Source organism: Leptidea sinapis, chromosome 5 (genome assembly GCF_905404315.1).
Source record: "Leptidea sinapis chromosome 5, ilLepSina1.1, whole genome shotgun sequence".
Lineage (NCBI taxonomy): Eukaryota > Metazoa > Arthropoda > Insecta > Lepidoptera > Pieridae > Leptidea > Leptidea sinapis.
This window is the reverse complement of record NC_066269.1, coordinates 1,402,837-1,414,562: the sequence shown is the minus strand read 5'-3', so window position 1 is coordinate 1,414,562 and position 11,726 is coordinate 1,402,837. Positions and strand designations below refer to the sequence as shown.

The 11,726-nt window shown below is 34.4% G+C and overlaps 1 protein-coding gene across 1 annotated transcript; it reads left to right on the top strand.

Annotated features, from left to right (window-relative positions):
- Positions 1-7,600: 7,600 nt before the first annotated feature.
- On the top strand, positions 7,601-10,503 carry LOC126964664 (lipase 1-like). The gene has a single exon (XM_050807921.1). The coding sequence runs from the start codon at positions 7,605-7,607 to the stop codon at positions 8,793-8,795; it is 1,191 nt and encodes a 396-aa protein (XP_050663878.1). The 5' UTR covers positions 7,601-7,604; the 3' UTR covers positions 8,796-10,503.
- Positions 10,504-11,726: the final 1,223 nt, after the last annotated feature.

Below are 11,726 nucleotides of genomic sequence, written 5' to 3'. Positions count from 1 at the left end.
TGGATGACATTGTTAGCTATTACTGGTTGAGATTGTTAGCTATTGCATGTTCACATTGTTGGCTATTGCTGGTTGAGATTGTTAGCTATTGCATGTTCACATTGTTGGCTATTGCTGGTTGAGATTGTTAGCAATTGCATGCTCACATTGTTGGCTATTGCTGGTTGAGATTGTTAGCTATTGCATGCTCACATTGTTGGCTATTGCTGGTTGAGATTGTTAGCTATTGCATGTTCATATTGTTAGCTATTGCATGTTAACATTGTTAGCTATTGCTGGATGACATTGTTAGCTACTGCTGGTTGAGATTGTTAGCTATTGCTGGTTGAGATTGTTAGCTATTGCTGGTTGACATTGTAAGCTATTGCTCGATGACATTGTTAGCTATTGCTGGATGACATTGTTAGCTATTACTGGTTGAGGCTGTTAGCTATTGCTGGTTGAGATTGTTAGCTATTGCATGCTCACATTGTTGGCTATTGCTGGTTGAGATTGTTAGCTATTGCATGTTCACATTGTTGGCTATTGCTGGTTGAGATTGTTAGCTATTGCATGTTCACATTGTTGGCTATTGCTGGTTGAGATTGTTAGCTATTGCTGGATGACATTGTTAGCTATTCCTGGTTGAGATTGTTAGCTTTTGCTGGTTGAGATTGTTAGCTATTGCTGGATAATATTGTTAGCTATTGCTGGTTTAGACGTTAGCTATTTCTGTAAAAATCTAGCGTTCGCTTGATTCCTAATATGTGTTATTATTAAGAAGGGCATTTATGTTATAGTTTTTACCTTGACCTAACAAACGCATCTTAAAAGGCATAAACAGCTTTTATTTTCTCATAATTTATTTCTTAAGGATTCTTTTTAATGTCATTTCTAATATACTAGATACTACTACTGCTTCGGAAACAAATTGCGCTCTCCCAGCACTCCTTTTTTTACGATATTGTACTGTCGTTGCTATTTCTATAAAGTAATCATAACCTATAATCTAGTCCCAGGCTGTCCGATCACTTAGATATTCACCTGTCGAGTAGTAGGATTTACGACAGAGCCAGTTTTTAATAAGACATTTAAATTTATTTTTAGATAATGCCTGAACACTGGCTGGCACTTTATTATAAAAGTGTATACATTTACCCGTAAAGCTATTATGTATCTTATGAAGCCTACTAGAATAAGTTACCAGCAATCCCTTATTTCTAGTATTATAATAACGTAAACAATAATTCTACTAAATATTATAAACAAAATCTACGTATGTGAACTTCTTGCTGCCGGCAGATCGTATAATAATATATTTTACAACTTTACAAGCATGAATAATAAAGTGAGCGAGAATACAATTCTGAGTAAAGCTTTCTCATAAAAATATGTTGTCTCCGAGGACAGTTTTATTTCACAATTTTGTTTTATAAAATGTTTTCAATGTCTGGATTATTTTTATGGTATCTTTACGACACTTATGTAAATACGATGAGTGCTCGTGTGAAATAAAAATTAAATTGTTTCTTAAAAGGTAGAAACTGCAGGAAAACTGTTTTGATCAACTTTAAAAGAGGATACGACTATGTCAGTTTTTGTTTGTATTTTTTATGAGAAAAGTGATGGGATGAACGAGTGAAGATCACACCACCAGCGCAGAGCAGCGCCCTCGAAGCAGGATCCTCCTTCATGACGACAATGCTTCAGCGCAAATCCGCAAAATGGACTGTTGAATACTTGACTATGGCAGGTATCGAGATAATGAGTCAACCGTCACACAGTCCTGACCTGGCTCCCTGCGACTTTTATTTATTCCCAAGAACTAAAGATAAAATTCGAGGTATTCGCTTTACGAGCCCTGAAGATGCGGTGAAAGCGTACGAAAATGCCATAGAAGAGACCTCTAAGGAAGAATGGGCCCACTGCTTTTCTCAGTGGTTCCATCGAATACGACGATGTGTAGAGAGGAACGGAGATTACTTAGAAAAACAATAATAGTGTTGGCACTTTCTTCATTAAGCTGTTTTTCATTTTCTAAACATTTTCAGTGTTACCTAGGTATCAATTCTTACGATTGTGAACAATTTTTCTTTTGTTAATTAACAGAGTTACTGTTGGTGTAGGCTAATTTAGCAATTGTACAAAACCTCAGTGGTTTTTATTGCTTTGAAACCTCCATGTAAAATTGTTTTTTATGATTTTATAAAAATAAAGTAAAAACTATAATTTAGCTTAGTATGAAATGTGCAGTGATTTGACATAAGTTTGAAATAGTAGTAATTACAGTATGGCGATTGGCGACGAAGTATAATCCGTAATAAGTTGAAAGCGAACAGTTGCTCAAAACGTAGTGGATTTCGCTTTTCCGGCTACCTCTGTTTTTTACAAGATTGTAGCCGTCATCTGTCAATCTATCAATGACTGCACGTTTCATACAATCGGGTGAATCGCTTTTTTCTTAGAGTGTTTCGCTAGGCTCCTGCTCCGACAAATTATCGTAATATAGAAAATTATTTTAGTTAGGTGACTTTTTTAAATATTTATTTAAAAAGAATTTTATTGTTAAATAATTCTACCCTTGTATTCATTTAATGCCGCCATTGTAGCACCACGCTATACATCTTTTTTTTTATGAAAAAGGAGGACAAACGAGCGTACGGGTCACCTGGTGATAAGTGATCAGCGTTGCCCATATTCTCTTGCAACACCAGAGGGGTCATAGGAGCGTTGCCGGCCACGACTAGACTCCCAAACGTCTATTAGAAGGTCGTGAAAAATGTCCGAGCAGCGTCGTATATACGTTTACATTGAGCAACAATAAAACATTCATTCAAATTAACACCTTAACTCTTCGCAGTAATTTACAAAGTATATAGTTTACGATCATTAGAAGCTCAGACGCGAACACGAGGCAAGAATATTTTGTTTTAACAATTGAAATGTAATTATTAAGCAAAATGATTAAAAACTTCAAGTTACTTACACAATTTTGTTGGTTAAATGTGGCACTTATCTGTGGACTTACGACACCCTATCCCTTTTAGATTTGGATATGCTGTTATTTGGACAGTTTTTCACTGAACACTTTGTCAATGCGTGGCGTTGTTTCAAAGCGCGGTCGAAACACAACTGAACGAAAACTCTGCCTAATAGACGCGTATGCAGAGTTTTGCTTCAGACAATTTTTGAGTGTAATTGTGAGTCTAGTTGTAGAATTGCAGAATTCAAACCATAACTTTAGAGTTTATAGATAATTTCTCAACAGTGTTTTTGAGGGAACACCATAATTTCCGCAATTCAATATTAAATTTAATCATTCGAACACCGTTAAAAATTTGTATTTGCTATTGAAATATTTTGAAACTGTAGATCTTCCAAAAAATCATCAAGCAATTACAGTGAAATCAAAATCATAGCTTAAGAACTCATTTGTACGAACTATGGGCGATTTTCAGAGACGCCGCTTATTAAAGTTTCATAAAATTAATTTTAAAAAAAACGCTAAAAATCTTAATTTAACATTTTTTACATTGTCACTTTATTGTACGTAACCAAACACTCATTCACTAGTAGGAGGCTTCTTTGCTGGGTATTATGGGTAGGTACTACTGCGCCTATTTCTGCCAGGAAGTAGTAATGTATAAGCATTATGGTGTTTCGGTCTGAAAGGCGCCGTAGCTAGTGAAATTACTGGGCAAATGAAATTATTATGTCTCAAGGCAACGAGCGCAATTGTAGTGCCGCTCAGAACTTTTGGGTTTTTCAAGGATCCTGAGCGGCACTGCACTGTAATGGGCAGGGCGTATCACCATTAACCATCAGCTGAACGTCCTCCTCATCTGATCCGTTTTTTCATAAAAAAAAAGAGAAAAAAAGCACTATTGAAGCGATAATAATATATTCGCTCGGAACAACTACTACGTCAAAGTATAAAGAGGTACGTTAACAGTTTAATAAATATTAATATATAAGTTGATTCTTTTAAGTATTTACACAAACATGAACATCAATTGGAATTTAATTATAAACATTTATTTTATCGTAATCACCCTTTCTATATTTCCTTAGTGGCACTTTTCCTAACCTTAACCCTGTTTCGCGTCGCTTTGCACTATTATGCCATTAGGAAACACACTCCGGAAATGGGTCAAAGCCGTGGCCTTGCAATCGATACTAAAAACAGCTACGTGTCTAATAAGTATATCTAGATACAATTCACTTATTTTCAAATTCAAATTCAATAAAATCTTTATTCACTGTAAATCCTTATAAGTTATTTAGTGCAAGTTAGGATGAAATACAAAAGTTATTGTAGCATTCATATGAGTATGAGAGAACAATATTCATTAACAATAGATTTAGGAACATTAATTCCAACTATATTTATCATTCAAGTAATCTTTCACATTATAATAGGCCTTAGATGTTAATTTATTTTTACGATACATTTAAATTTTTTAATGTGTAATATTTTAATATCATTTGGACTTTAATTATAAAATATAACACAGTCCACTTTGAAAGATTTACCAATTTTACGGAGCCTAGTAGATAGAAAGGCGAGTTTATGTTTGTTTCTTTTTAAATTGGCTAATATGTTTATAAGCATACAGGAGATTCTCTTAAATGTACTGGCAGTGTAGGTACTGTCATAATATTAGTCCGACTAAACTTTTCTCCCAATTCATTGGGAAAAAACCCTTGAACGCATATTATAGACTGCTCGAATTGCCCTTTTCTCCGGCACAAATATGTTGTCAATATCTGCGGCGCTACCCCACAATATAATAACACTATTTCTGATTCTAATATGACACAAGTATTTTTTACTTTACATTATACAGTTATGGCACGGGTTATGGCCCGAAGATTAGGGCAGAAGCATCAAGTAGTAAAACTTCTTTATGAAATTTTGCCTCACATTTTTTATATATTTATACGTCACTTGATGGTTTGTGCATCGCGTGACCATTATCAAGAGATAATGGTCACACCAGTGTGACTACGAGTAATTTTTATTCCTCGTGGTCACACCAAGGGTTTTACTACACCCTGGTGGCAATTGATATAAGTGATGTGTCAATTTCAATTCTCATGATATCGACATTCTCGATAGTTTAGATAACGAATGATTAAGGATAGAAATTGTTTTTTCCTCGTCTTCACACCACCGTTTTAACTACACTATTTTATTAAGATATAAAATTAGTTAAAACGTTAGTGGTGTAATAAGTACCATGTGTCGAAATAGGCAAAGATGTTTAACTTTTGTACATAGGTATATAATTAACGAAGTATTTCCATAAAATGGCCTAAAGAAATATTATTATTAATGAGTTTTGTTTGGGTGTTAATGATCAAATTATCTTTCTCAATTTGTCTCTTTTTCCTTGGGCTTTTTTCAATGACTATTTCCATATCCTCTTTTAAGACAATTAGTAACGTAGTAGTTGGTATAAATGGAAAGTTACACAGACGAATTGTTGGTTTATGCACATGTATTGATATGATTATATAAAAAATGAAGCCAAAGATTTGGGTGCCTCAGTTGTCAAAGTAAAAGACTTTTTAGAGTACATGAAGAAATACTGGCTCAAACATGAAAGTTTCATTGGAGAATGGAACGTTTACGGTCACACGAAACGACACAGAACAAATAATGTTTGCCAAAGTTGGCACTCTTCACTTAACAAAATAATTAACAAAAATTATGAGACAGTTAATAAATTATTAACTGTCTTAAAAGAGGATATGGAAATAGTCATTCAAAAAAGCCCAAGGAAAAAGAGACAAATTGAGAAAGATAATTTGATCATTAACACCCAAACAAAACTCATTAATAATAATATTTCTTTAGGCCATTTTATGGAAATACTTCGTTAATTATATACCTATGTACAAAAGTTAAATATCTTTGCCTATTTCGACTAATGGTACTTATTACACCACTAACGTTTTAACTAATTTTATATCTTAATAAAATAGTGTAGTTAAAACCATGGTGTGAAGACGAGGAAAAAACAATTTCTATCCTTAATCATTCGTTATCTAAACTATCGAGAATGTCGATATCATGAGAATTGAAATTGACACATCACTTATATCAATTACCAACAGGGTGTAGTAAAACCCTTGGTGTGACCACGAGGAATAAAAATTACTGGTAGTCACACCCTTGGTGTGACCACGAGGAATAAAAATTACTGGTAATCACACTGGTGTGACCACAAGTCGTGAATGCATATTTTATTCGTCAGAAAATATGTGACGTCTGGTGACCCTAGGATCTTGAACTATTATGTTGTGTTGGAATTGGGGATCCTAATTTCAATTCTAAAATTTCTGAGTGGGTGTCCCTTTCATGAACTCCTATTTTTAATTTGTTAATTTAACTATGTATATATGTTTTGTGTTGTCATGAATAAATGCATACTTAACTATATGTATAATTATGTTATTGGAGTAATAATTATTGTATTAGTGTAGTGTATTATAGTAATTATTTAAAATATAGTATCAGCTATAATGATTGTCCTTATAACATGAAATAAGAATATAATCAAATATCAATCACAGGATAGGATAATCACTATACAGGTTGTTCCAAAAAATAGTGTGAAGAGGTTATTATGGTTTGTTCAACTTCGAATGATTCCAGTGCTTGACTATTGTATAAAATCCACTTTTAATTATACAATATTGTGACGCGAATCGACTTTTACCGTTGCAGTCAATTCATCATTATTTACTTTAGTGGCTTCCCGGGATTTATTCTTAAAGTCCCCTCTACAGAAACTGATTCTGATGCGTTAGTTCCACGCTGTAACTTGAATTCAACTTTTTTTAAATTATCTATTAATACGGCATTACTCATGCTTTTGACGGTGTTGGTACCAACTAGTTTCGGATCATTCGGACTCAACTTTTTTTATCATAATACGGGACGTGACGAGCAGGACGTTCAACTGATGATTGATATGCCCTGCCCATTTCAATGCAGAGCCGCGCAGAATTCTTGAAAAACCCAAAAATTCTGAGCGACACTACAATTATTGCGCTTGTCACCTTGAGACATAGGATGTTAACTCTTATTTACCCAGTAATTTCACTAGCTATGGCGCCCTTCAGACCGAACACAATATTGCTTACACATTACTGTTTCAGTAGAAAAGGCGCCGTTGTAGTACCTATAATCTAACCGGCATCTTGTGCAAAAAGAAGCCTCCCACCATGTTTAAATTATCTTTGCCTCTCACTGGTAATGTATGTTGCCTGTCATGTAAAAGAATGTTTCTCTCAGATATTTGACACCAAGTAGGTATTTTTCTAATCCAAATAAGCCAGTATGCCAAAGCGGCAAAATCATTACAACAAAACTTACTTTAAAGATATAATAAAGAAAGAACTGGCACCATAATATAATCTGTGACAGCACATAGCGAAAAGGAAGAAACAGCAATTTACATGTTAATTCAGATCATTTGCTAAGACGTATAATAATAAATTTTAGCATTGAGACTAACCAAAGTATTTCCTGTAGTATTAAACTTATTATCAGTTGAATAAATATCCTATTCTAGTCAACCATTGTTTCATTCTTATTTCAGTGTAAGAACAACAAAATGTTGACAGGACTGTATTTTATTAGAACTAGATTAATTTTCGGAATAATATTAATAACGTTTGCTTTCGTTGATGAAAGGCAGTGTCTTTTTATAAATAATTCATCAAATTTCTTTAGTCTGGCCCAAAAATATGGTTACAAGCCTGTGAAGTATGAAGTTACAACGGACGACGGTTATATGCTTAGCCTTTTTCGTATCCCTGGAAACGGAACACCGATCCTTTTTTTACATGGATTAGAAGACAGCTCCGATTCTTGGATTCTCAGAGGAAAAGGCTCGTTGGGCATTAAATTGACCAGCAAAGGCTACGATTGCTGGTTTGCCAATTTTCGAGGCAACAGATATTCACGTAAACATGTCACCATAAATCCAGACCAGGAGCGTTTTTGGGACTTCAGTTTCGAAGAGTTTGGTATCTACGACATACCAGCCTTGATTGACACAATACTGAACTCCACTCATGCATCCAAAGTAAATGTGATTGCACATTCCCAGGGTACCACATCAATGTTTGTCCTATTGTCGTCCAGAGAAGAATATAATGATAAAGTCAATCTCGTCATTAACTTAGCCCCAATGTGCTTTATGGAAAATATACCACCACCTGTTTTATCTATGGCTCAGTATACAAACGAGATCAACGACATCTTCAAAAATTTTAGTGTAAACGAGGTTTTAGGTTTTTACAGTGCAGAATCAAAAGCTCTTCGTTCGTTGTGTGCATTGCCCTTGTTTGGTTACAGATTGTGCCTTATTGGGATTTTATCTACAATTGGTGGTAATGATGCAGCTGAAATAGAATCAGATTTCTTTCGCTATCACATTAATAATCATTTTCCAGCGGGCACTTCTACAAAATCATTTGCCCATTATGGACAGATATTGCAACATAAGTCGTTCCAACGATATGATTATGGTGATTTAGAAAACATGAATAAATACGCATCCTCAAAGCCACCGGAATATGATCTTGGCAAAATAAGGACAAAAACCGCTTTGTTAGTTGCACAAAACGATAATTTCTCGAGAATTTCTGATGTGGAGCGTTTAAAAAAACAGTTAGTTAATATGGTCAACTATACGATACTGCCCCGGAAGCAAATGAATCACTACGATTTTTTATGGGGAGCAAATACAAAAGACTATTTAGATCCAACTGTTTTTGAAGTGCTACGACAATTTGGTTAAATACACTTAATACTCAAGAGGTTCCATTGCTTTGTTGCTGAAATGCAACGTAGGCGACAGTTTTCATATTTATTTATATTTCGTGTACCTACGATAAAAAAGAAGTTCATTAATCTAACATTTCACAGTTGTATGTACAGTGCTGCGACCACGCCTGATTCTGCCACAGCATAGCGGTGAACTTGTAGTGTTGTGTTGGTTTACAAGGTGTGGATTTCTGACACATCAGACATCTAAGTAACAGGTTGACACGTGCAATGAGATATTGTTCATAAGGTTCATGTCATCAATGCCGTACGCTATGTTACAGTTTTTTGTAACTGATGCCATTACAACATGGCAGCATCATTGACATACTCATAGATAATAACACTTTAAACCAGAGAAGTTCCATTGATGTTTTATTTTGTAAAATCAGTGTACCCAGGCTAAGAGATGGCGCTGCGTTACTTTTACGCCCGTAGCGTACCGTCGCTAGATGTCGCCCATTATGTTAATATCTACTATTATTGTAGCTCAAGAAAGTTAGCCCCCAGATTTTTTTTTTTTTTAATACATCGTTAGTTCGCCATTTGTTCTTGATTGTTCTCTATAAACATTTGTTTGTTCTCGATTTTTTTTTAATTTGCAATTCAATAAAATTGGTTAGGTAGGTTATGTTAGACCAGTTAAAACAACGCACGAGCCGAGCGTAGCGTGCCGCGGCAGCGGCCGGCGAGTGCCAGAACCAAATAGTAGGCGTTTCCCCCCATTTTTAATTAATTGTTTTTAAATAAACAACAAAAGAACAAACAATTATTTACAGCGAACAATTAAGAACAAACTACGAACTAACGATATGCGATATTGAAAATTCAAAAATAGAAAAAAATTTTTTTTTGGGGTGCTAAGTTTGATGAGCCTATTATTGTAAACCTTATTGATTGCATATTGATTATTATTGTAGTTTGTTATTTATTTGTGGATGGATATTCTTATTCGTGTGTAATGTTCGAAGGTTACCTTTAAAGTAAGACTAGGCGTGCTATGGTTACAACACGATAGCAAAGAATTTGTAATAGTACAAGAAACGATAGTCAAATATTGTTTTAGTAACTTAAGTATTTTCCTTTTACTACTAGCTTCACCTATCCAGCATGTATGTAAAATGATCGCCATTGTAATGAAGTTGCAGCGTACCAAATAAAATAGATGGCAGCACTTTCAATGCAATTTTTTTTTTATGTGCCAATATAAGGTAGCTGCAGCCTCCTGGACACACTGGTGTGTCTACAGGTGTAGGCCAGCCTAGCGGAACTCTAAGAAAAAAGCGATTGTATAAGACGTGCAGTTGGTAATTACGTTGATAGATTGACAGATGACAGCTATAATCTTGTAAAAAACGGAGATAGCCGAAATCTGCTACGTTTTAGGAGACTGTTCACTTTCAAACTTAGCCGGATTATACTTCGTCAACATAATATTGTACCTACTATTTCAAACTTATCAAATCACTGTACGTTTCATACTAAACTATATTTCAATTTTTACTTAGGAAGTCCCTCCCGCCTTTTATTATGTAGTATTTACAACCTCTTTGCTGTAAGCGGTATATTTTGAAACATCCGATGACATCGATTTGAAGTTGTCAGGCATCCATTCACCACATAATACAATGTCATTCTAACACTATATAAATGTCGTTGACTTAATATATAAATACAATAAATACTGTATGTTTTGAATTCTAGTCTTCTCTGTTTAACGTGATGTTGCTTGTGAGACTTAGTACAAGAAAAAATTGAAAGCGAAAACGAATGAACTTCTTTAGACGGCTCAATTATTAAAATCGATTTAAAGTTCGTAGCAACGATTTTTAATATGTGCAAATTTATAAAAATGTAGTCCAAATATTATAACAATAATAATCAAATCAGTTTAATTTGGAACTAAAAAGTTTCCTTGTAGAACCACCTCTAAAAATTTTTTCAAGTTTTTATCTAAGAAATGTCTGTGTAACATGAAATGAACTACAATACAAATAATTTATACATAGTCTTATAACTTGTTACAATATCTTTTAGATACTTTAACTCAAATTACCCTAATTATAACATTTTCTTGCTACATGTAAAATAGTACGCATAGACTACACGACAGAGGCGGCTGATTCGCAGCGGTGAATATCTGGGTTGGATGATATAACTCCAACATTTTTTTAAAGCCACTGTTACTTCCATTTACAAACCACTGCTTATTTTATTCAGTATGTGTCTTAAACAAGGTATAGTTCCAGAAGAATGGAAAATAGCTCGCATAGTATCTGTACATCAAGGTGGATCCAAAACAACATAGAAAATTACCGACCGATCTCTATCTTGCCTGTCCTTTCCAAGCTCTTAAAGCAGCTTGTACACGATTCCATTTATCCACTGCTACATAGGATTATAATTCCACAACAACATAGGTTCGTGCAAAAACGCTCAACAGTAACTAATCTATTGTTTTTGCTTCACAGTTATCTGAAGATTTAGATAACAATCAAACAAACACACTACATTTATACAGACTTCCAAAAAGCTTTAGATAGGGTTGATCGTACATAGACGCTTATTAGAAAATTTATAACTAAAATAACAACCGACGTCTTAAATACTTTTCCAAAACAATAGATATAATATGCACTAAAAACTATAAAAATTATTGCGTATTTTATACAATCTAATTAGTTAATCTAATTCTAGTTACGATTATTGTTATTTTTGGAATCGGTGTCCTTCCGCCGCGACCCGCTCTCGCCTCTCGCCTCTCGCCTCTTCGCGACTCAAGCACATCTCACCTATAATTATGTATGTAGTTACAAACCTACCTTGGCTGACACCGACTCCAAAAATTACAACTAACTGGTAACTAGAATTAGATTAATTAATTAGATTGTATAAGAATACGCAA

Bases quoted from the DNA above. Each gene is read 5' to 3' on its own strand.
- LOC126964664 (XM_050807921.1), top strand. From the start codon at position 7,605: ATGTTGACAGGACTGTATTTTATTAGAACTAGATTAATTTTCGGAATA.